This window comes from Sesamum indicum, linkage group LG7, assembly GCF_000512975.1.
Source record: "Sesamum indicum cultivar Zhongzhi No. 13 linkage group LG7, S_indicum_v1.0, whole genome shotgun sequence".
Classification (NCBI taxonomy): domain Eukaryota; kingdom Viridiplantae; phylum Streptophyta; class Magnoliopsida; order Lamiales; family Pedaliaceae; genus Sesamum; species Sesamum indicum.
Genome location: NC_026151.1, coordinates 2,642,049 through 2,666,961, shown reverse-complemented (window position 1 = coordinate 2,666,961; position 24,913 = coordinate 2,642,049). Strand labels below are relative to the sequence as shown.

At 33.5% G+C, this 24,913-nt stretch overlaps 3 protein-coding genes across 17 annotated transcripts; all 3 read right to left on the bottom strand.

The window, feature by feature from the left end:
* On the bottom strand, nt 828-5,291 carry LOC105166009 (transcription factor VIP1). 3 transcript variants are annotated; one of them, XM_011085193.2, is made up of 6 exons: nt 5,020-5,291; nt 4,356-4,871; nt 3,326-4,049; nt 3,101-3,233; nt 2,936-3,020; nt 828-1,421 (listed from the first exon to the last, which is right to left on the bottom strand). In XM_011085193.2, exons 2-6 carry the CDS (start codon nt 4,594-4,596, stop codon nt 1,204-1,206), a joined length of 1,401 nt encoding a protein of 466 aa, XP_011083495.1. In that variant the 5' UTR covers nt 4,597-4,871; nt 5,020-5,291; the 3' UTR covers nt 828-1,203. The 3 variants fall into 3 exon arrangements, with proteins under 3 accessions (XP_011083495.1, XP_011083496.1, XP_020551039.1); XM_011085194.2 differs by having other exon boundaries at nt 3,326-4,300; nt 4,607-4,871; XM_020695380.1 differs by lacking the exons at nt 4,356-4,871; nt 5,020-5,291 and having other exon boundaries at nt 3,326-4,345.
* On the bottom strand, nt 7,546-11,119 carry LOC105166008 (protein BASIC PENTACYSTEINE6). 13 transcript variants are annotated; one of them, XM_020695375.1, is made up of 5 exons: nt 11,033-11,119; nt 10,849-10,941; nt 10,665-10,705; nt 8,991-9,094; nt 7,546-8,871 (listed from the first exon to the last, which is right to left on the bottom strand). In XM_020695375.1, the coding sequence occupies exons 4-5, from the start codon at nt 9,042-9,044 to the stop codon at nt 7,954-7,956; spliced, it is 972 nt and encodes a 323-aa protein (XP_020551034.1). In that variant the 5' UTR covers nt 9,045-9,094; nt 10,665-10,705; nt 10,849-10,941; nt 11,033-11,119; the 3' UTR covers nt 7,546-7,953. The 13 variants fall into 13 exon arrangements, with proteins under 13 accessions (XP_020551034.1, XP_020551033.1, XP_020551032.1 ...); XM_020695374.1 differs by lacking the exon at nt 10,665-10,705; XM_020695373.1 differs by lacking the exon at nt 10,665-10,705 and having other exon boundaries at nt 8,991-9,091.
* LOC105166007 lies at nt 12,361-15,070 on the bottom strand. Its single transcript, XM_011085179.2, has 3 exons — nt 14,749-15,070; nt 13,629-13,796; nt 12,361-12,761 (listed from the first exon to the last, which is right to left on the bottom strand). The coding sequence occupies exons 1-3, from the start codon at nt 14,842-14,844 to the stop codon at nt 12,678-12,680; spliced, it is 348 nt and encodes a 115-aa protein (XP_011083481.1). The 5' UTR covers nt 14,845-15,070; the 3' UTR covers nt 12,361-12,677.

Sequence of the window (24,913 nt, the reverse complement as noted above, 5' to 3'; positions counted from 1 at the left end):
GGATTTATTTTGAAGTATTTAAAACCTATAATTTCAAATCCTTCAATCCAAATACAACATTAATACTTATTTTCCTATTCTTTTAATTTTCATGCATCTTTTTTTTTCTCTCTAATATCATATCATTTTTTTTCTCACCATTTCTTTATAATTTAATATTAATTTATTATTTTATATAATTTTATTAAGTAATAAATATTTTTATTTCGAATAAGATAAAAGAATTAGAGGGTAGTGGGTGTTACAAGTTACTAGCCCGAATAAATTCAGAGTGATCTCAGTCGTCAATGATGCCGAATTCATTAGGACCAACAGTGAGATTAACCACCCAACATTATGAGTGGGAAGATCACCATGACCTATTGGTCCCAGAGCTACCAAGAAAATACTATATATGAGTGAGAAGCCTGGAGTCATCCATGTATCAAGGGTTTCAAGGCAAGCCACGCCAATGTGTGGTGATTGGAAGCAAACTCGACTCTTGCCATGGACAAGAAAGAAGCAAACATTTGACATGTGCATGATTTAATGAGCAAAACTGTATAATTCTCACAATGATACTAGATCCCAAGTGGTTCAGGGAACACGAGCCGTTTGATCAAGTGACCGGTAACTAGTTCACAGTGAACAAAGCTCATGATCCTGAATCACTCCAGTCGAGAACCATTGAAGAAATTCTGAAAATCTAAGCCAGTAGAAGGCTTGTGGAAAAACTCTTAAACCGGGTTTCCTCTAATGTATCTGTTCCGTAGTTGCTGCAGAAGAGCTACAACATCAAAGTAAAAGTTGAGTTCCAAAAGTTCAAATTCTAATAAGTTAAGACCAACTAGACGGGTAATCGGGTAATTCTAAATCAAGAAATCAAACACTTTGCAGTCAAAATCATACAAATGGGCCTAACATGTTGCAGTAACGGAAAGTACACAACTAGTCCCCATACCTCCATAGGCAACATTAAAGAAAAACGAAACAACTTCAGCTTTAACTTCAACTCCTAATACTGTAGTTTTACCTTTTATGTATATCAGAAAGCAATTCAATGTATGAAATTATAATGCTCTAAGTAATTTGAAATGAATATAAACAAATATATATGCTGTAGTAGTCTAAACGAAGCCGCCTGAATACTGTAACATCTGCATCACCAGATACTGTGTAGGAGTCCTATTAAATTTGAGCATCTCCATTCTCGGACATGAGTTGCTATGCTGAGGTAGGCGCTGTTGAAGTTGTAGTCGAGGTTGTAGATGTTGGCGCTGATAATCGTTGCATTTGATTAGGTTGCTGATGCTGCATGGAGAACACGTGCTGCTTCATAGTTACTTGCTGAGCCATCCCATTTGGTGTTCTTCTCTCATCTCTAAGCTCCATATTTGCAAGCTTTAAACGTTGAACTTCCGCAGTCAATGCCTCATGTAAAGCTGCCAAGCAAAGAGTTTAGCAATTATTCCTTTTATCCATGTCTTATACGATTACAAGCTACACATATCTGAATCTGAAACACCAACTACATATATCAGTGCAGGCAAGGTGATAAAAGTTTCTGGATATTTTCTGAGGGCTGTTTACCATATACTCCAATATTAATTTGTTATCAGGCAGGACGGCGCAAGCCAAATCATAAGAAACTATGTATCATATTAACTTGAAACCATCTCCAGATAATAACGCGTCCTCTGGTATAGGCAACATGTGATATTCAGAACCATATGCCACCACATAACCATACAACAGTTTAAGCAAAATCCAGTTGTCTTCTTGTGAACATTACGACAATGCCAGTAAAGGAAGGTAAATGGATAGCCACAAGATCAAACATTTGATGTCAAAAAAGATAACAGGTACGTGAAAAATTTAAGTTTTTTCCTTACTGTTGCAACATGCTTCACAAACATGATAAAAAATGTTAAGCCTGTTATAATGCTCCTCAATCACAAAGTTAAGAATAAAATATGCAAACTCATGGCAAGCCTATATCAAGCCCTAATGCAAATTATTGAAATTTGAATGCATTCCCCTTCTTCCAACCCGTCCACCTTCTTCAGTCCTCCAAACAACCAAGTGAAAGAGAAAATATGCGAGCTCCTAAAAGACCCAGTAGTTTAGGTGTATTTTGGTTAATAAGTTTTTTATTTATGTCCAATTAGGTTAGAGGGCAGAGGGAAGAAATAAATCAGTTGTATGGTTTCGCCAACATGTCAAAGACAAATTCTTCACAGTGATTAAATTTTCTGTTCCCATATAGGTCACAAGATAAATGAGAAGGCTGTTTTTGAATGATTTAGATTGGAAAAATAGATATGGAGCCATAGAACAAGTTCAGATGGAATACTCCTACCCTATGCCCAAGTCCTCAATCCCGACAAACAGTCTGGCTGTGTTTTCAGTAAAACTAGCAGGATATATCAAAATCAGAAACTTGACAGTTTATATAACAGCTCAACCACCTGTCAAATATCTGCGACATCAATGTTAGGGAAACAAATACACTGAACTTTTGCCACGGGTGTAGGACATGTCATGTGCAATAGTAGTATACCTAGAAATGTAATGGTAGTATACAATTCTGCATATATTTCTTATAAAAGTTTCATATCAGAAAATAGTTAGACTAGAAGAAAGAATATGCATGTGTCTGTGCATTTATAGCTGGAAAAATTTGAGGATAACCATGGCTGACAAATCTAGTTACTTTGTCCAGGATATGAAGATGGAGGTTAGTATTTACAGTTTAGGTTTCATAGAGTATAAGTAAAAGATGCATTCAAGGAATCATTTTGACATGATGACACTGAATTCAACTACCCATGCTGTTCCATGTAGAACATAGGTACAGGATGGTTAAGAAGATGGGGACTATAACAATCACAAACTTCGAGTGCATTCACACATTCGAGTAAATCCATAAACTAATTTATGGGAGAAAATTGGATACCATCTCTTAGCTGTGCCTGTTGCTCCATAGCTTGAACCCGGAATTTCAACTCATTATTCTGACTGGTCAACTCAGCATATTCTTTCTGTAACATGATTTAGGTTATGATAATTTAGTACTAACAGAAACAAATACAGGAAAACTCATCAGTACACAACAACATACCTCAAGCATAGTAACTTGGGCTGACAGCGTGGTGGCTTCTGTTTGCAGAGTTTGTACCTTGTGTTCCAATTCTGAGATGTACCGCAACTTCCGCTCCTTAGACCGAGCAGCTGACTGCCGGTTTGCCAATATCCTGGGACCCAAAAAGCAAGGATGTAGGAAAGCTCGAAATGGAACAAGTTTTTCTATGTACTAGTCACATAAAACACATCATCAGAATCATACCTCTTTGCACGCTTTGGGTCTGACATGGCAATTTCTGCAAGCCTCTCATCTGCCATAATCTTTTTCAGCTCAATATCATTAAATTCACCATGTCCAAAGTCAAAGTTGAACTTAGCTGAATTTTCGCTGATGGAATTGCTTGGTGAGAGCTGATCCACTCGATTACAAAGGGAGGTCTGCAAGTTTGGTGACTGATCGCCTAGACAAATTTTCTCCATAGCACTATCCATCGAAAGACTCCTGTAATGCCGAGGTGGGGGTGCAATCTCTCCAGTAGCACTTCTTTTCACTCCTTCCCTAGGAGTCATGCCATTCCTTGACACGCTCTCTGACTCATTATTGCTGCTCTCACCCCCACCTATCTTGGTTCGACAAATGGGGCGGTCTTTCTCTTTATCCTCCATACCAGATGAGTGCAAAGCATCCACTTGATCCAAATTCATTAACGAGTTAAACAAGTCATCCACAACCTCTCCCTCGGATTTTATATCACCAATTCCCTCAACACTGCCCTTGCTATAACCAACCGTATCCATTTCTCGTCTTCGCAGCTCAATGGGCTTCTCATTTCCTGAAGTTTCTCTCATATTAACCATTCTCCCCAAATTACCCTGGCTGCTTATGGGAACCAACTGCGGTGATGACTGAATCATATCAGAGAATCCCAATGGAACATCACTGTTTGACCGGCGGTGCCCTCTACGAGGGGGAAGATTCTCATTGCCTCGAAAAGGATTTTCCCTGGAAAATGAAGGAGCCACTCGCGAACTAACATCTACATCCTCCATAGACGCATCCTTCAAATTCGAATTTGAAGAGGCCAGAGAAGACTCGCTAGGAGGAAAAGGGCTTAATGGGGGCAAACAATTAGTCGCAAAAAAGATGGGTTGAGATAAGGAGCGCGAGTGAGGACCCCCAACATTAAGAGTCTGACTCATCTGTTGCTTCAGATTGGACTGAGCCATCAAAATCAATCTAAAATTGACAAACTTCGATTATTCTCCGTCCCTTCCCGCAAAATTCTCACTGCCTCGAAAAGGATTTTCCCTGGAAAATGAAGGAGCCACTCGCGAACTAACATCTACATCCTCCATAGACGCATCCTTCAAATTCGAATTTGAAGAGGCCAGAGAAGACTCGCTAGGAGGAAAAGGGCTTAATGGGGGCAAACAATTAGTCGCAAAAAAGATGGGTTGAGATAAGGAGCGCGAGTGAGGACCCCCAACATTAAGAGTCTGACTCATCTGTTGCTTCAGATTGGACTGAGCCATCAAAATCAATCTAAAATTGACAAACTTCGATTATTCTCCGTCCCTTCCCGCAAAAAATCAAACTTTACGCTGACTCGAAAGATCACGCAATCAAGACACAAACCACATAAATTAAGTTCGCCTACGGTAATCGTACAACACAAATAACCCAAAACACGCAGTCATAAGACTTTCAAAGCCACCATAAATCTTGGATTCTCATAAAACCTCTCCGTAATCACAGCATAAACTGAATTGAAATCTTCAAACATCAACACTCGACCCTCATAGAAACCCTACAATCAAAAACCCAAAAAAGATAAATGAAGAAAAACACAATAAACCACAACTTCAAAGCTCAAACTCCAGAATTCAACTTAAGGAAAATAAAAAAGTCCAAAAAGAAAAAAAGAGAGAGAGAACAGCAGCAGCAAATGCTCGTACCTGGCAAAAGAAACACAGCCTCAACAGCCCCTGTTTCTAGTTCGTGGAGTCACGAAACCGCTGCTACTCAAAATGGGGTGAATTGAAATCGGAATTTCTTGCGAATTTCCCGCTGAAAATGGCGGTGATTGCGTTGAAAAACAAAGAGAGTGCGTGTGCGTGAAAGAGACAAAAACTTTGGATTGCATAAAAAATCACGAATTCTACTGTAATAGTAGGGGCAAGAGTGCGTGTGCCTGTAAGAGGTTTGTACGAGTGCTGCTGCAGGCCCCAGACGCGTACGACAAACACACACAATTCATTTACTTCTTTCTTTTCGTTTTTAATCCAAAAATTTACAACCAACTTTCATAAAATTGTAATTATCTTTCTATTGTTCAAAAATTATAAATAATTTTTTTAAAATTTATATTATATCATAAATATGGTATCAAATGATCATGTAATAAATATTTTTCGTAATTATTATAATAAAAAAATATTTGTTGGGCGATCATTCATTTAAAAAATATTTATAATTATTTTAAATTTTGAAAGAATCCATTGTGATTTGTCCCTTCTGATTTCTTGACAGTGAGCTCCGATTAATTTAGGCAGAGTGGATTAACATTTGGTTGAAAAGTCCGACGTTGTTAAAATGTTTTATTGTTTGTCCGTTTGCATTTCATTTGAATTTCATTTGGGTTTAAGAATAAATGTCAACTGGGATTGCTAATGAGAGTTTGGGACCCACTGCCCTTCCCCCTCCTAAAATCTTCAAGAAAATGAAATCGTGCCTATCTACAATACTATTTTATAAAATATTCTTTCAAATTCTATGAAATTAAAATTCAATTTATAGTGAATGTATCTTACGTGTCATGTATAGATGTATGATTTCAAAAATAATATTTAATTATTATAAATATAATAATATTTATAATGTAATTAATTTAATATAATTGAATTTTATTCCAGTAAATAATATCAAGTGAAAATTTCCTTTAAATATATATTGGTATCATGTGGTAATGATAGAAGTTGTTGTTTACGGGAGAGAGTGCTTTCGATTGTTGATGATTATATAGCAAAATAAATCATTAAATATGAAGTCTTATATAGAAATAATTTGAAACTTTTTTGGGAAACTATATTGATTAGTTATTTTATTTGTTTCCTCGAGGTAAATGTTACGGGTCCACATCCATTTCAAAAGATCGAATATTAAGAAGGACGAATATGAAATTATATATAAAAAAAATATGAAAATTTTAGAAACTATATTGATTATTATCATATTTATTTTCTCAATAAGTAAGTTTCAGAGGCTACATCCACCCCAATTAAAAATTAATGAAGAGAAATATCTTCTTTTATAAATACCTCGGGATCCCTCTCACATCGATATGGGTATCATTTTACCCCATCGAATCTCCACACGTCCTCATACAGTAAGGACTCATCTTAGCCAACCCTACATTGAGTTGATACTTATATCCCTCTCTAAATATAAAATTAGTTTTGGTGCCACTTGTCATGAGCGCACAACCATTCCTAAAAAAAACTCCCATTAGCCGAGCCTACATTGCAAACTCACACGTGAATCCCTCTTGAGACATTAATAGAAACCCCCATTAAATACACACGCTTCATACAATAAGGACTCCCTCTTAGCCAATCCTACATTGAGGGCTCAACGGAGATCTGCCCTCCAAACATCGTTAGGAATTGGCCCTGAAGCCACTCATCACAGGCCCACATCCATTTGTAGAAAAACGCTCTCGTTAGCCAAACCTACATCGAATACTTATATACAAATCTCTCTATGGATATCGATACAAAACTGACTCTGACTGTGTATTATTCGTTCACATATTAATAAAGAGAAATATCCCACTTTACAAAACACTTTTAGGACCCTCGCTCAATTGATATGGGATGAAAAACTTATACCAATAAGATTATAGAATTTACGGTAGAATTTTATTTTATCGGCGATAAAATTCTAATGGAGAATAAATTACTACCTAGCATAGAAACAAATTAGAAATTCACTCATAAAATATGTTTCCATTGTTGTAATCACCATATCAAGTCTGATTCTGAGATATACCTTCTTGTCTTGTAATAACGGGGAAACAATATTAATATGACTATAGTGTCTATTTAATCATTGATTCTTTTAATACATACGATTTATTGCGTTCACATCAACATCAATAATTTAGATATTACAAAGAAACAAACAGACAACTACCATAGATTGCTACAAAGACCTGTCAACCAGACCCACTTACATGTTTGTTTGTCTAACATATGGTTTTTGCCTTTGAGATATTTGCGGTGTTATGAGATTAGAACGCTGACGATGATTTGATGAGAGGTACAAGAAGTGAAAACACAGTAAACAACTCTTCACAGACAAATGCAACATAGTAATAAATTCCTTTGTTTTGCATATATTGTTCGGGGCCCGAACAGATATAGCAGTTGATACATGTTAATGAGGTTAAATTATTCATCTTAAAAAATGTTTGTAGAATAGTATGAAATTGTCAAAAGAGACCCTTTATTCACAATTTACGGCTACCGATGATACAAACATGATAAGAATTCGAACATACAACACAACCTGGATTACAGCTATTTGCAGTTGCATGCAAAGAAGATACAAGTGTGACCTCTTCTCTTCCAAACAAATTGCATGATATTACCTCTTCTTCCTCCCTTGAATCAAAGTTCATCCATTCTAGACAATGCTTAAAGACGAGTACAAGATATGAAGGGGCGAGAACATCACTTTTGCAAGATGACTAACTGAAAAATTAAGATTTATTTTACCATCGTCCGTTATCTTGGCGAGCAGTTCAGCCTCCCAACTCAGGACATCAACAACAGCACATTCGCACTAAATGTTGTTTTTCGTGCATGCGATATTTCTCTTGTCAAAGGTACTTATTTGATGGTGATGTAGCGGTTTGTCCCATGCTTTGCCCAGTGGTCTTTAAGATCAACAGGATTTGATAGATCATGACCTTCGGCAGCAAGCCGGCTGATCAGTTTGTTAAATGCACTTCCACTCATTTTCCGCCCACCAACTCGAGCGTGTCGTTTGTTAGGTACGGCTGGGAGAGGATACATCGACAAGTTGGTTGTGCAACATGAAGATTGCCAGCCACCATTACCCCACTTGTAGCACGGTCTTAGAACCCCTGTGCAAGAACATACAGGCACAGGCATGGTCGTCTCGTCAAATGCAACCTGGTTCAATCCCAGGTCTTGATCCTTCCAATCTTGCTTCGTTCTACTCATATCCGGCCCATTTGTCCACTCATGTGGCTTCTCGAACATTGTCTTGTTAAGGTCCTCGCCTTCCCGTTTAACCTTTTTCAAAGATTTTGAAGGTTTCCTCGTGGGAGCTGTTGCAGGCTTTGCCTCCTTTGTTCGTTTTGCACGACGGGCCTTTGCAGGCTCGGGAGCAACAGGTGACGTTGGAACAGTGTCAGCCATGTGCATGTCCCTGGTGTTGTACTGAGCTTCAACCATATGGGACTGATGATGGTGCGCATGTTGCTGAGGATGGTGAATGTGTTTTACTCCATGTGGGATTTGGCATCCAGGTGGGCAGGGAGACGTGTTGCTGTTATTCATGGCATTTTCACGGAACTGGAGAGTGGCAATAGCGTTGTCTCTTTCCATTATGGCATTATTTCGTTCGGCTATTGCTGAATCTCTCTGTAAAATAGCCATATCCCTCTCAGCTAAAGCGGCCTTTTTTTCAGAAATGGCCAAATTCCGTTCCTGGATTGCAGCATCTCTTTCAGCCATAATGGCCATTATCTGTTTCATTGATGGCTGATGCTGCATCAACCACTGGAGCAAAAGCATCATTAATGATCACTGATTAGCAGACAGTTAGAGAGAGAGAGAGAGAGAGAGAGAGATTCTGACAGATATATGCAGGATTCCTCTAAGTTAAATTGCTGAATTACCTGACTGTGAGGTTGTTTATGCCTTCCATTTTCACGATGCCCACTGTCGTCCATCTAAGACCACGGTATGAAATCAGCTAGTCTGGATGTCAACTTCAAACCTACTACAACATGAGAGTGACATAAGAGTACATCACCCAGACCAGAAATGTTCCCCAATTTCCTGGGGAAATGATTGGAAATAATTTTTCAATTTTTTTTGCTCGCACAAAGTGCTAACAAAAACAAAAAGAAGTGGACCAGTACATCATATGCAGGAAGAGATCAAGTAGCAGAGAGCAACTTTCGAAGAATCTATCTTTCAAGACGACCATTATTCCATGAGAAATATAGCAACTAGAAAGGTGAACCTAATAAAAATGCACTTCAAGAAGTCCATCGTGACAATGTAATAAAGTGTACAATCAAAGATTCATGATAAAAGTGGTATACGAACAACAGAGCTTATTGAGCATGACAGTTCACTTTCATCAAATACAGTCACCATAATGCTCGATTGCAGCACAAAATTCCATTTACGATACCGTTTAAAACTAACAGGAACTAAAGAAATAGTGTTCAGATGAATCAAGTGCATGGTTTAGAGACACTAAAATGTCAAAACTGATGTAGATGGCAGAACATTAAAACTATACCATCACAGTTCACAGATGACAAGCCTTACATGCAACTTTGATAAAGATTATAATATATTGACGGTATGAATGATGAGCATCTATATCACAGATGTAAGTTCTTTTAGCAGCATGCTTGACACAAAGTTGAAGTTTCAATTAAAAAACTCATTCTGATTCTTCAAAAGAAATTTCTATATTCTACTGCACAAGAATGCACTACCAAGGAGACCAAATTTTGCTGTAGCATATTTGAAACGACTCCAACCATCTTACTAGAGAAAAATCATGAATCATCTGAGAGATTAACAGTCAATGAACTTCTAAAATTTCCATTCGACTAAAAATAACACTTCACATGTTAGATCACATCTATGCAGATAATGACGTTCAAACAAAACAAGCGCTGCTTACTCGCAGTCTAGATAGATCCGTAGATATCGATTCAGACATGACAGCAGAACATGCTAAATTCACAACACATCTGCATCCCAAGAAATAATTTTTTCCTAAATCAAAATGAATGCAACCAAATGCCCTCTTTTTCTAGTGTAAATGGCTATGATTAAAGCACCGTTAAGACGTCTCCTCTCTTCCCTTTCCTCTTACACTTCAAAGACAAACATCCAATTTTCTAGCATTTAAAAATCTTTATCATGCTTCTCTAAATCTTCACCAACAAATACAGAACAGTTATAGCGGCAGCATCCACCGAAAAGCCCAAGTACTTGGACAGATATTCTTCTATCAAATGAACTGAAATCTAAATTTTAGCCCATAGCAAATTGCAAAGAGCCAACCGCATATCTTTAACGAACTTAATTAAAGAAACCCAACAACAGAATCACAATTCAAGAACAATCAAGCAGAACAAAAACGGACCCACATCACCAAAACCCCCAAATCAACCACACACCAAAAATTCAGAAACAAAACACCCAAAAACTCCTACAAGCATCCTCCTTTTCCCAAGAAACTAACTGATACAAACAAAACAAAAACAGATAACAACGATCAAGAAAAGAATTTTACACTGTTGGCCAAGAACACAGGAGCTTACTTGGTAGGAACAACAAAGAGATGATGAGGCAGACAGAAACCCTAATTCAAAAGGAGCAAGAAAATGAAAGGGAAAATGAAATATGGGTGATTCAAGAATAGTTGTTGAAAGGGGACACTGAAGAAGATGTAGAATACCCACAAGCAGCACGCTTTCCTTTTTCCCTTTCTGGATATTACTTTACCTGAGTGGCTTTAACCATATTACACCATCATTTTGTTTGTTTTCTTTCTCATTCTTTTATTCCAAAGTTGATGTCTTTTCCTCAGTTCTACCACTGTAGGAGGAGGAGGAGGAGGTGTGAGATTTTATTACAGAAGAGAGAGAAAGGGATGAGAGGGAGAGAGAAGTGGAGTGTGTTCCTTAACTGGGATAGTGGGAGAACGCGAAATGGACGGGTGGGTGAGGGAGTGAATGTCAAGCTCTTCTACTTAGCCGCTCAGTGGGGATTCTTGGGATTCGTGGGGTGTGAGTGAGGAAGTTGGGACACCTTTTTTACTTGTCTTTTTCAGCCATATCATTTTTTTTCTAAGGGTGACTTTTTTTTTTTTTAATTAAATTCCTTTTACCTAATTTGTGATTTTGCTCTCATCTTTTATATGAATTGGGTTATAATAATTGTATCTTTCTATTGGTTATTTTTGAAGGTGGAAAATGTTAAAAGTAGTTCTTGCAATATCTATTCTTACAAAGTTTCTCTTTCGATGTATGTTTGTGTATTGTAATAAAATTTTAGAAAGATTGTTAGGTGTGTTTATACCAGCTAGATGTAATTATTTATGTAATTTGTCACCATGTATGTCTGATAACGTAAGAAGATCGTTTTTACTATTAAGATTTTAATTTTTTAACAACCAAATTTTACTAAATCAAATATATGACAAAAACATTTATTTTGCTTAATAAAAGTTTGTAAGTTCACTTCAAAATAAAAACAATGTAGAATTTGAAATAATTAGATTTAGATCTCAGAAAGTATAAATTTATATTTTTTCTCAAGTTCCTTTTTAAATTGTATTTGCACTCTTTTGAAAATTCGTCGTTCATAATTGTACCCTTTTATTTGAATGTGGATAAAAAAATGCTAACCTCAATAATAAAAAAGCAAATTTCTAATGTCATGCTTCATTCAATATTCCGTATAAATTATTAACGATACAACTAATATTTTCTTTCATCAACGACTACTTTTTATTCAACATTTATATAATTAATACAATATTTTAACACAATTTTGACTTCATATATATTACATTTACCTCCTTACAACTATAGAAATATTACATGGATATTTTAACTATAAAAAATGTTAATCAAGAAGTAAATTGATAGTTCAAGCAAACCTTTTGATTTACGTTAATATTTTCCATTCAAAAGCTAAAGGAGTACAATTATAAATAGAAAATTCAAATGTAACTTCAGATTTATTTTGACAGAAAATGTAATTTCACAACTTTTGAAGGAATCTAAGTGTAATTAACTTTAAAAGTTTTTTGTTTTATCAACAAATCTTTCTTATAATAATATCTAAGAGATTTGCAGCTTAACAGTTTTGAAATCATTGTGCGAATTTCAGATCTTTGAAATTGCATCCTTTTCAAATCTAACCAGCTTCTTGAACTAGTAAAATTTGATTCCTTTGTTCTTGTCTTTCAAAAATCCATCTTTTTTCTTTATAAAAATTAGAAAAACACCCTCAGAAAATAGAATTTCACACATGACTGATCCCTGTTCATGCTGAATTAGCAAGGCAAGAAGCAAACAGAGGGCGAGTTTAAATACAATGTTTCTTGTGGCATACAACAAACTATAGATCATCCAAAACTCTTATTCTACCAGTATTCAGATTCTTTTGTGCTAATTGCCAACAAAACAATCTCCTTACTGCATGTTGCTTCCTCCGCATTCTAAACTCAGATATCGACTTTAGGCCACAGTTATGACAACATGGAACAGTATGGAAGATCGGCCATCAGCCGCATAAGGAATATGACAAACCCAAAAGGCAGGCATCTAACTTTGATGTGTTTTCTTCTCGATGCTTGATTTGCTCAGAACTATAACACCAATTACAATTAGCAAAGCACCTGCAAACCACTGGAAAGTAGACTTGCATTAGAAAGTAGCTATAAGTTTTTGATATCTGTTCTACTCTTAGAAATGTAAGCTTTATGTCATTATATTAGGTGTGATTAGATTGAGTAATTCTTCAACCAGAAAGACATTACAAATTGTCCAATTTCAATATTTCTCCAGCACAAATATGCTTTTGATGACAATGTTCTTATAAACACAGTACTAGGTGAGCAACTATGGGCAAAGATTCGATTTGAATTCATCTAAGTCATTGTTCAATATAAAGCAAGGACTAGATAGTTTAAGCCATGTTTATCTCCGATCCATGTATTCTTCAGAATCAGCAGTCCTCACCTATCTTTTCACTCCTAACCAATCCATCTGCCGATTCAGCCTGCCCTTTACTTATGAGACATCAAGGAGTGTATTTCCCAATTCTAAGTTGGTTCTATCCTGAATATAGAACATCAAAGGTTGCAATAATTTTGAGTGGGAGAAAGAACTGATGTCATGGATCATATCATACCATACAAAAGACCCCAATGGAAATAAAACTCAATGATGTCATTACCCACATGTTTCTATTCTTGCTTCTGATCGCAATACATAAAGGTCTAATTATCATCTAGTTTCCTCGAAATTTTGAGCTTAAGTTCTGTAACATGATATTAAAATTAAACCCAAATTATTACTTGCTTCAAGAGTCCAATCAGTTCCATGGCTACTAGGAGCTTAACAAACTAGCTTGTTAGAAAACAGGTACTGTTGAATTATTCCATCTATCTATAAGAAGACTGCAGTTCAAAGGTCCCATAAACTCTACAATCTTCAGCAGTCCGTACAATTTCCAATGACGAGTAGCCAATCCAGAAGAGAGAAAAAAATTACCTTAGCAGATAGTGCCTCCTCGAAGAGGAAGAATCCAGCCAACCCAGAAGAGAGAAAGTTTGTCGCAAAGTTGGTGACTGTAGCTTGTAAAGATGAGAGAGACTTCATGCTATTAACATAACATCCCCACATCACAACATTGAAAAATATAACCAGAGCATATCTCAACTGCAAATGTGGAGACACATGTCAATCGGAGATCCAACGACTTTAGTAAACTATATTACTCAATGAACACAAGGAAATCGAAAGTCAAAGGAAGAACCAAAGACAACTCAGAGATGTTCTGTGTACATGAAACCACCTTCTCACAGATATTGGACGGATGATTTGTATCCGTTGGATGAGGTAATAAGCATAGGGATTCATCAACTTGAAATGTAAGAATATACACTTCGAATTTCTTTCAGATATTTATCAAAAGAAATAACACTATATATCACATCCTAAGCAATATATACAAGGTCATGTCACCTAGTCCTCGAGACCTTAAAACTGCTACACTTCTTTAATGAGTAAACCAAATGATAGCCAAAATATACACGGCCACTTAAGCTGGCTATCTAATTCGAGTTCACGGTACCAGTTACTTCAACCACAAACCATCCTGGCCACGGATTTTGCACAAGAACTACAAAAGAAATATGTGGGATGCTGATCAAGTAGCTGGCTATAGTGAACTTGAACCATTGGATATATATCAAGAAACTACAAATGTTTTCACTCAAACACTGCCCTATGCTCCGTAACTACTTCCAAAGCATACATTAACATCCAGTTCAAAGCAATTAATGTTTATCGGAACACAAAGGTAAACAAGTTTTACAGAATCCATCAAACATTAGAACGATTAACGACCAAAAATATAAGCCCATACAGAACTAATAAACCCTAACCAACATCTGGACGTCAATTTTCCAACAAAACTAGCTAAATTTGGAGAACCACACACAAAAAGGAACTAAGGAAACAATTCTACGTTTGTGTGTACGATAATGCGCACTGATCGAAGCCACGCCAATGTATTAGATTCAAATCCTGATTTTCCGCAGCTTGCTAGGGATTTTGTAAACTTCAATCAACGAATCTAATTCATGGATTTCCGGTTGAACTTAATCACCTGGGAGGAAAAGAATTTAGCAGATACGGCGGCGAGAGCGGCGTTGAGTCCAGCTGAAATTGCGCACCCGTAGCCTCTCTTCTTGCCGCCCTCCATCCCAAAATTTCACCTTTAGCAATGAGATATAGGGTTCCCGTGGAATTCAATTACACTGTGTATGAACTTTTTGAGTTTGCTACGAATTATGAATTGAGCGAATTATATAATTCATCAATTTAAGATTAAATTGCCGATAAAATACAAAGAAACTTGGCTGAATTTGTTATTATTTTTCTTATACGATCAACAAATCTTCATCACTCCTGCGTTCGATGGAGTTACAAAAATTTCAACCCAACTAATGTCTGAATGATCATAGAAAAATATAAAAACTACAGTTAATTTTATAAAGATGAACTTGCAACATGTGAATCATTTTCAAACAAGAACTGGTTATTTGATATTTTTATATATCAATTTGCACGGCTAATTAAGAATACTTTCTAAAATCAAGTTTATGATACATTAATTGTAATAAATTAATTCAAATTAAATTACACTCGGACGATAACATTTAGATTTAGTTACATGTCGTGTTCATATCTAAGAATTTTAAATCACAATAACAAATTAATTAAATTTGTTAGAATAAATTCCTACTAAAAAATATTTTAAATTATATTTTATGTCATAATATGAATTTATCTAAAATTCTTTTATTAAATTTAAATTATTCTATCTAAGTGCAACCTTGAGGAATTTGAAATGAATTTTTTCATTTAAATGCAGCCAAAAAAATTTAGAACATTTCAAATATAATAAAATAATTAGGTTATTGGGGTGATTTCAAATCCATTATAAATATATATAAAATCTAATGGGTTGTATGACTGTGGACATGTGGTTCAAATTTGTTGGGTTTTCTGCAATGCAATTTAAAATATTTTTTCTTTTGTTATAAATTTTTTTGGATAATTTCAATTTCTCTCACCAACATAGTCAACACATGCCCCTTAAGACGCTTATGGGATATTTTCAAATGATACACCAATACAATTCTTACACTAATAGAGGATATCGAACCTACAATTATTGAATTGAAAGTGATCTGTTCTTACCAACTGAACCAACAAGTGCTAGGTTTTTTTTTTTTGAATAATTAGAACCAAAATTTTAGATTTTATTTTAAGATAGCTTAAACAAACCTCATTGTATCATATTTTGGGTTCTGAGCATCTCTTATTTGTGAGAAATTAGCTATATGGTTTATACAAGAAAGAACATACAAAATAAGGATGCATAATGTATGAAATAAAAGGAAATTTTGATTTGAATGTTGCTAGACCATGGAAGATAGAGTTTAATTGGAGGGGATTCCTTTTTTTATTTTTTTTCCTATATATATGTTTTTTTTAATTATCTTTGGGTTTCTTTTGATTCAATGAAATGAGAGGGGAAGGGGAGAAGGGGAGGGGGATAAGAAAGAATTCTATTTTATTGTTTCGTATGATAGAAATGAAGGGTAAAATTCATATTACCCCTTTGTGATACTTAAAAGATTCAAATAAATCTATATAAATATTAAAATATTATAACTCTATATTTTTTAAAAAGGTACACACCGCCATAGTGCATTTGAATATGAGTTTTAAGGAGCAACAAGAAAAATGCCCTTTGTGAATCAACAACCTATATCTAATTTAATCTCAATTTGTGGCTCAAATTTAGTCATATTTATAAAAAATAAAAATATATTATTTTAAAATATATGTAATAATATTTTTTTTAATGAAAAAAATATATGTAACCGCCCTATGATATGAACAAAAGTACCCTTGTGAATAAAAATACCATATTAATAAAAATATCATATTTCTTTTTTGTGTTTTTCAATATTGAGCAAATTAGGTGTATTACTAACTCCTTTTATGCGAATTTGATTGATTTTTTAAGAATAAAATATTTTTTTCTATAAAAATATATAATAATATTATATATATTATATTATTTATAATAATATATAATTAAAAAAAAAGAAAAAAATTACCCCTCGCTGCCGCCACCTGAAACCCTCCCCTTCCCCATCAGCGCCCCCCATCCCCGTTGCTACCACGCCGCCTGAAACCCTCCCCTTCCCCATCAGCGCCCCCCATCCCCGTTGCTGCCACGCCGCCTGAAACCCTCCCCTTCTTCAGAAACCCTTTCCCTTCCCCCATCATCGCCGCCTCCATCCCCGTCACCTCCCACACCTACCCTGGGAACCCTTCCCTTTCCGTCAGAAACCCTCCCCTTCCACCATTGTCTTTGCCCCCTTCCTTAAAAACCCTCACCGTCACCCCCACGCCTAACCCCGAAAACCTTTTCCCTTCCGCTAGAAACCTCCCTCTCCCCCATCGCCGCCACCTCCTTGCCTAGAAACCCTTCCCCGTCGTCGCTCTACCCTGGAAAATGCTCAAACCTCCACCACCCCTTCGACGCTTATGGTCATCGTTGTTGTTCCTGCCCTTCTCTTTGTTTCTCTCTCTCTGTATATATATATATATAAATATATATTTATCTGTATAATTATAATTTTATATATAATATATTATATATGTTTTGTTAAAAAGTTTATAAATCTATTTTAAAAATATAATTTTAAATCCAAACTATTGATTTGAATTAAAATAAAATTCGGACTATTGATCTACTAGTTAAATTTGTACCTTATATTCAAATCAAATTCAACGGTTCTTAAATAATGTTATAAATATAATTTTATAATTTAAAATTTTAACAAATAAAAAGTTAAAGAAAAAGCGAGTGCACTTAACGAATTGCATGAGGGGGGTAATTTGCTCAATTTTAAAAAATATAGGAAGGTAATTTGGTATTTTTTTATTGGAAACTAATTTGCTCATTTTAGATATCACATAAAATAGATGCATTTTTTCTTTTTTTTAATATATAGATATGTATATATTTTTGTATCTATACATATATATGAAAATTTAATTTCATTCTCCTCCCATATTTCCATGGTCCGACCACTCTCGATGTAAGTCTACCACCGTTGGAAAGCCTGTTCAACGGCGAGCATTTTAACACCTCACCCCCCGTTAATCTCCAAAACGTTGGCAAATTATCTCTATTTTTTCGTTCAAAAAATCCTAATCTGCGTCCTCCTCTTCTATCGCTTTTTTTTTCAATCGTCCGACCTCCTCTCGACGCGAGTCTACCACCATTGGAAAGCCCCTCCGAAGGCAAAACATTTGACACACCACCCACCACCAATCTCTTAGCTTTCGACGAGTTATCTCTACTTTATCATTTCAAAAATCCTAACCCCGTGCTCCAGTCTTCTAGCACTTTTCTCTCAGTCCTCTGCCGTAGTTTGGCACCCGATCGACCACCGTTTGAAAGCTTCGGCCACTTCTCCTCCTTTATCCCACAGAAGCCATCGTTCACCCTTCTTTTTTTGTTTATTTTTATATGCAAATTGAATTATATTTTTTTTATTATATTAAAATATGTATAATTTAATAAATATATAAATTATATTATAATTAGAGTTTTGAAATTAGTCCTTACAATAACAAAAATACTTACCCATTCTCATTTTTCGCGCATGGGGTGCACTTCTAGAGGGGAGGGGTAATTCGCACCTTTTTAAAATATACAAAGACTTATGTGATCTTTTTTTTTTCACAGGAGTCCATTTGAATATTTTGGATATCAAAGGGAGTAATATGGATTTTACCCTCAAAATAAAAGTAAATTTTAAATACTTCTATGTGTTTGGTACAAATCGAATAAATCACAAATGTAAGATTAATTTTTATAGTTTTACCAACTAAATATTTTTTTTCATTATTTTATATTAAAAATAAATAAGTTAATAGTAGAATATTTTAAACAAACCTAAAAACTTATGAATAAAAATATGCATCAAACAAAATAAGAAGGAAATTTTTGTTCTTTATGCCAATATCTTAAATGGAAGGAGTTATTTTTTTATAGTAAAATAATGTCTACATGTAATATAGTAAATAAAAAAATAGTTAAAGAAGCCTTATTTAATTAATAAGGTTGATGACTCCGACTAAAAAATTGTGGATTCGAATCCCACGAATATAGATGTATATCTATTGTTATAATAGTTTTTTATTTTTATCTCATTTTAATGTATTTATTTAAAATTATTAATATATTTAATTAGTTTTTAAACTTGAATATTGGATAATATAATGAATTGTATACTATCAAAAAATAAAAATAAAACTAAAATGAGATTTGAGTACTTTTTGCCTTTTTAGCCTTACATTTTTATCCACTTTTTTTTTTTTATATATATAGTTATTTTTAGAATAATTACATTCTTCTTAACGTTTGGTATAATTACACATAAAATTTCTATGATTTAAAAAGTTACATCTAGTACCCCTGAGGTTTGCATCCATTCATCAAATATGTCCCCCAATTAGTTAAATTTTACTGAATTTTTTTATATTAATAAAAAAAACTGATATATTTATCATTGATTGACTGATTATAGGTTAAATAAATTTTTTTCTAACAAACGACTCTTATAACAATGAAAATATACCTTCACACATGTATTAATGTGTGAAAATGTATAAGGGTAATTTGATCATAAAAAAAGTTTATATCGACCCGTAATAAATCAGTAATAAGTCGTTGGAGTAAATATGAAAAACTTTTATCCAATTTCTTTTATTAATATCAACAAATTCGATAAATTTTGATCAATAAAAAAACTTATTTGTTAACTAGAAATAAACTTTAAAAATATTAGATATAATTTTTTAAATTATAAAAAATTTATGTATAATTATAAAAAATATTAAGAAAAGTATAATTACCCTTTTATTTTTCGCTCGGACCAAACAAGTTCTGAGGATTAAAATCACGTAATAGGTAAATGGATAAGATTTTGGATGAGGCAGTGATCGCTCTAGGTAGGTTAGTTGGCAACAATTAATATATAGATGGTTGATGTTCGTATTGTGTTATCCATAGTCAAAACTACACATTTAAAATTAAAACAATTATATATGTGTATAGAATAGGGGTGAAAATAAGTCAAATTACTCAATCTAATTAAATTGATAAAAAAAATACATATTTGAAGTCTTTTGTTAAATTTAATTTATCAAGATTGAACATATTTTTGTTTGATAAGCTATCTGAGCTCGATTCGATTAATATAGAAATAATATAATATACTAAAAATATTAAATTACTTGAGCTCGACTCATGTTTGATCCAATTAAAATTCGTTTGAGCTCGATTAGATTAATAATCAAACTAAATTCAAATACAGATTTTCAAGCTCGATAATAATTCAAACAATTGTTTGAACTATGATATATTCAACTCGACTCGAATGATTTTCAACCCTACTCCCTTTATTAGGAGCAAATATTATCGAAAATTACGTATAAAGTATAATAGTAACACAATCTTAACCTTTTTTATTTCAAAAAAGGATTAAAAAAACAGGCTTAATGCAATATATCCTCATGTAATATAGCAAATGAGCAAATTATCCCTATATGAAAAAATAAATAGTAATTTATCCCCCTATATATTTTTTTTAAAATAATGCAATTTACCCCAATCTAAGGAGTTAAATTGTTTCGTTTTAAAAGACATAGGAGGATAAATTGATACATTTTAAAAAACACAGGTGGGTAATTGTTAATTTTTTTGTATACGGGATAATTTGGTCATTTTTTATATGGAGGTAAATGGCTTCATTTTAAAAAACACAAGGGGATAAATTGATGCATTTTAAAAAACACAGGTCAGTAAATTGCCAATTTCTTTTATACAAAGAAATTTGCTCATTTTTAATATTATATCGTTTCTTTGAAATTTTATAAAAGAAAACACACTTGATATAGGTATGAACTAACGAATGCAAAGATGTCAAAAATAGGAATCAAGATGAATTAATCACCATTTATAACATAGCAAATGCTGTCAAATCTACTTATCTACCTACTAAAACACACACCATTTCTTCAAATTAACGTGAGTGTGTTCACCTCCAAAGTTGGCTATTTAAGCAGCACTTGAATTGGCGGAAGGGACACACACATTGCCAACTCCATTTCATCCTTATTTAGTTACTAAGTCATAGAATACTCTGTCGGAGTAACTACGTACAATGGCCTCTCGACGCTCACTGTCGATGATGTTTCTACTGTTGAGTTTGATTGTTGCTGCTTGCAGATGTGATGCTCGTCAGCTTCAAGAAATTGAGAGTCCACTACCTATCCCCAGTACAGCTGATCATGCTTTTGGCCCAGACGATGTTCAAGCATCTGAGAAACTCAAGTCTCCTGATTCTGATGCTCTTTATTACGGTTACGGATATGGTTATCCTTTCCCGACAATACCAGTCCCGACAATACCGGTCCAGCCTGTCTCGATAATACCGGTCCAGCCTGTCTCGACAGTACCGGTGCAACCTGTCCCAACAGTCCCGTGATTATAGAAGCTTGTGATTGAGATCAGGTTCAGTCAAACCAAACTAATTATATGAAAAGTGTGAGAACTTTCCATAAAATTAGTGGGCACGGTCAAATTTGATCTGAACAAGACCTTTCCCAGAGTCATATAAGTATTCTAGCTAGTACATATATTGTTCATCTATATGTAATAACTGGGGGTTATCTACTACCACCCAGACAAAGATGTTTTAATAAATGTTTGATGAGGATGTATGTTTGGTAAATATGTTATGCTCATTAGTTTGTGTCTGAATAACTTCAATATGCGTGCCTGTTACCTTTATAAATCAGGCGGTGCATTTGTATTCATCCCTGCCAACAAGAACGACACAATAGGAAATGATAAATATTTCAAACAAAGATTATAGTGCAAAAAAAGGGATAGAAAACAATCAAACACGCTTGAATAATCACACAATCATCTAACGTCTTCTCCTTTTCATTTTCTTTTTCTCTCGATAGGGTGGGAATATTTAAATTATTTGACGCATTTATTACATCCATCATAAAAATACAATTTTATCCTCTAGCATGTAGTTATTATTTTATTGTATTGGGCAATTCGATAATTAACTTGGTGAATGCAAATATATGGTTTTCTTTGAATTTTACTTGATTGTGAAATGCCCATCTTGCTCTTGTGAATTCTTTTTTTCTCTCTCGATCCGGTTTGTACGTATTTATGGAGGTTTGAACTTGATGGTGGTGTAAATCATTTAATTGAGAAAAGGACCAAAATGTTCCTTTTATGAGCTAAAAATATTAAAAATGCCACAAGATTCGCGCATTTAAGATATCGAGTCGGGTCGAATCACCCGACCCACTCTGCTGACCTACCATTTGGACCCGGCCGACGTGGAAGTCATTCGTCCCACCATCTCTGACAACGAAGATATTAGGATGAAGTCATGTGGTCCATTTGGTGAAGTACATTTGGCCTATAAATACCATCCTTCCAGAGCAGTTATGGTATGACATATTTATTACTTTCTGCCACATTTATTATATGAAATTGCCTACTTTTCATCTTGAATTCGAAATAACTTGAGCATCGAATGATTTTAGTCGAGAACATACCCGACTAGCCTAATGTTCGTGTTTCTTCTCAAGGACCACTTTGATATTGGGAGGAGTAAAGCAAGCTCGAGATCTATTTCTTCTTAAAGAGATTGCATATTTTGATTCAGATCAGAACTCCACTAACGAATCTTTAAATTGATTAATTTATTACTCAATGACAATAATTACATTTTTCATTATAAAATTGTTATCAATTTATTAATAGTGATGACTTATACAAAATTTGTGTTATTCAAATTATATTATGGTCAAATGAAAATTATTTTTACTTAAAATATATTTTGGACATATCAATGGGTATGGGTTTACTGTGCCCATATTGAAAAAAAAATGGGTAAAATGCAAAAAATCTTTTTGTATTTTTGTGAAAAAGTATAAAGATTTCTATGATATGAAAATAGGCTAAACATTCCCACGTGTTTTGTAAAATATTACACACTCTTCTTTATTCATTAAATGACCTTAACACCACTAATTTTTGAGTGATTGACCATTATATCTTTACTTTTTATAATTGTTAAGTTTATATTGGACGAATAACGATTGTTGTAGAATAATATTTGTGTATATTTTTTTTATATTTTTTTCTATTGATTGATACTTTGACCAAAATTTCAGAATTTTTAATCTTTGTTTCAACTCGATTTTGTTAAGCTTGAGTAGGGTAGGAAATCGTAAATTTATTTGAACTCCAATTGTCAAAAAGTCATTAGACCGTAATTGAACGTTTAGACGGATAGGAAATTTAGACCAACAGTTTGATTTTTTTTTTAAATTTTATATTTAAGCCAAATTTATATATACCTTGATACTTATTTCACTTATTTTTATGAGTTCGTAAGTGCTCGTTCGTATTTTGAACTTCTCTCGATTTTATAATGAAATTAATATAGATCATCATTCATACAAAATTAAAATTATTCTCTGGATCTCAATGGTTTCTAATCTTCACATTTTAAAAGCTTAATTAAAATTTTATTTTATTGACCACACTATTAAAAAAAAGGATATTATTAACAAAAAAAAAAATGAGTAGGGACTATTGCAAGTTATGATGTACTTTGGGTCAGGTAGGTCCAAAGAAAGCTTAGGCCAATTAAGAAAATCTTGGCCTAAGATCGATAAAATACTGTTCATGCTCGATCTTGTGCTGGTCATGAACCTTGAAATGAGTCGGTATTCATTTTTTTGGAACTAAGACCAGCCTACGGACCAGGACAAATCAAGGACCAGACTATGCCTATGTGTTTTTAAAAGAATAACTTGGGCTAAGCCCAAACAATTGAAAAAAAAAAAAGCTGCTAGCAATATGTATTATATGATTTTTATTTTTATTAATGTTCCACATATAAATATTTATATTCAAATTAATAAAATTGAAGTAACCTTTTGAACTTCTAATTACGTAAATTATTATTGTCTTCTAAAATTAATTATTTTATTTTTTAGTGAATCGATTACAATTATGTCATAAATTTTAATCATCAGCTATCATAGACTCGGACCTGTAACCTTTTGATTATGGGGCCTTAATTTTGTTAACTAAAATAGTCATCGCCAAAAATAAAAAATCCCATTCAGACAACTAGAAGTTTGTTCTGTGTTTTTGTTATCCCGTTTTCATTAAGATTTTAAGGAAAAAAATTGATATTTTCATTGCGGATGAAGTATAGAGGTCGTGGTAGAAAAACGGTGGGTAATTAAGGACATACAAAAAGATATTAAATAAGGAATAAAATTAGAAATTTATATAATTTTTTTGCTAACGTCAACACTTTTTCGTCCAAATTTTATCGAAAGAGGGTCAGGTGTAAACAATAAATTCTTCCTAATGGGGGTTCAATATTTATTAATTACCAAACCTAAAACTTGCTCTACTCTTAAATCCCAAAAGCTATTCAACCTAAATAGCCTGAGTAAACATATTTATAATTAACTATTATGTATGGCACATTGTATGTATATGTATAATTTTTGTAAAATATTTAAAATAATTTTTTAAAATTATATTATTTACTTTTTATAGAGTTAAAAATCACCTAAATATATAAGATAAAAATGAATAAGAATAAAAGAATATCAAAAGGGCGTTATGAAAAATCATGATGAGCCAGGAAGTTAAAAGAATTATTCAATTTTAAAAAAATAAAAAATTAACATATCAATAAATTGAATACATCAATAAAATGCTTTTCAATTATAAATGTAATCAATCTCTACCCACCCAGATACTAAATCACACACCAAATTTTGAGTATTTCATCAAACATTTGAATATGCACTCTCTATTCATATATATTTAAAAAAATATTTAACTTTTGATTAAGCATATATATATTTGTCAATTTCTTTTAAAAGTCATATATCAGTTGTTGGTTATATTATATTTGTTGTGTATCTACTACATAAATTAATTTCTACCCCACTTTAACTTAAATTCTTTATTTATTAAAAAATAATTTGATAATAATTGAATGTACAAAATACTAAAGTATAATAAAAATAATATAATTGTTTAAGACATGAGAGATATTTTTGTCCAACTAAGGAGTCATTTGTTAATTTAACGGGTAAAAATTACATCAACA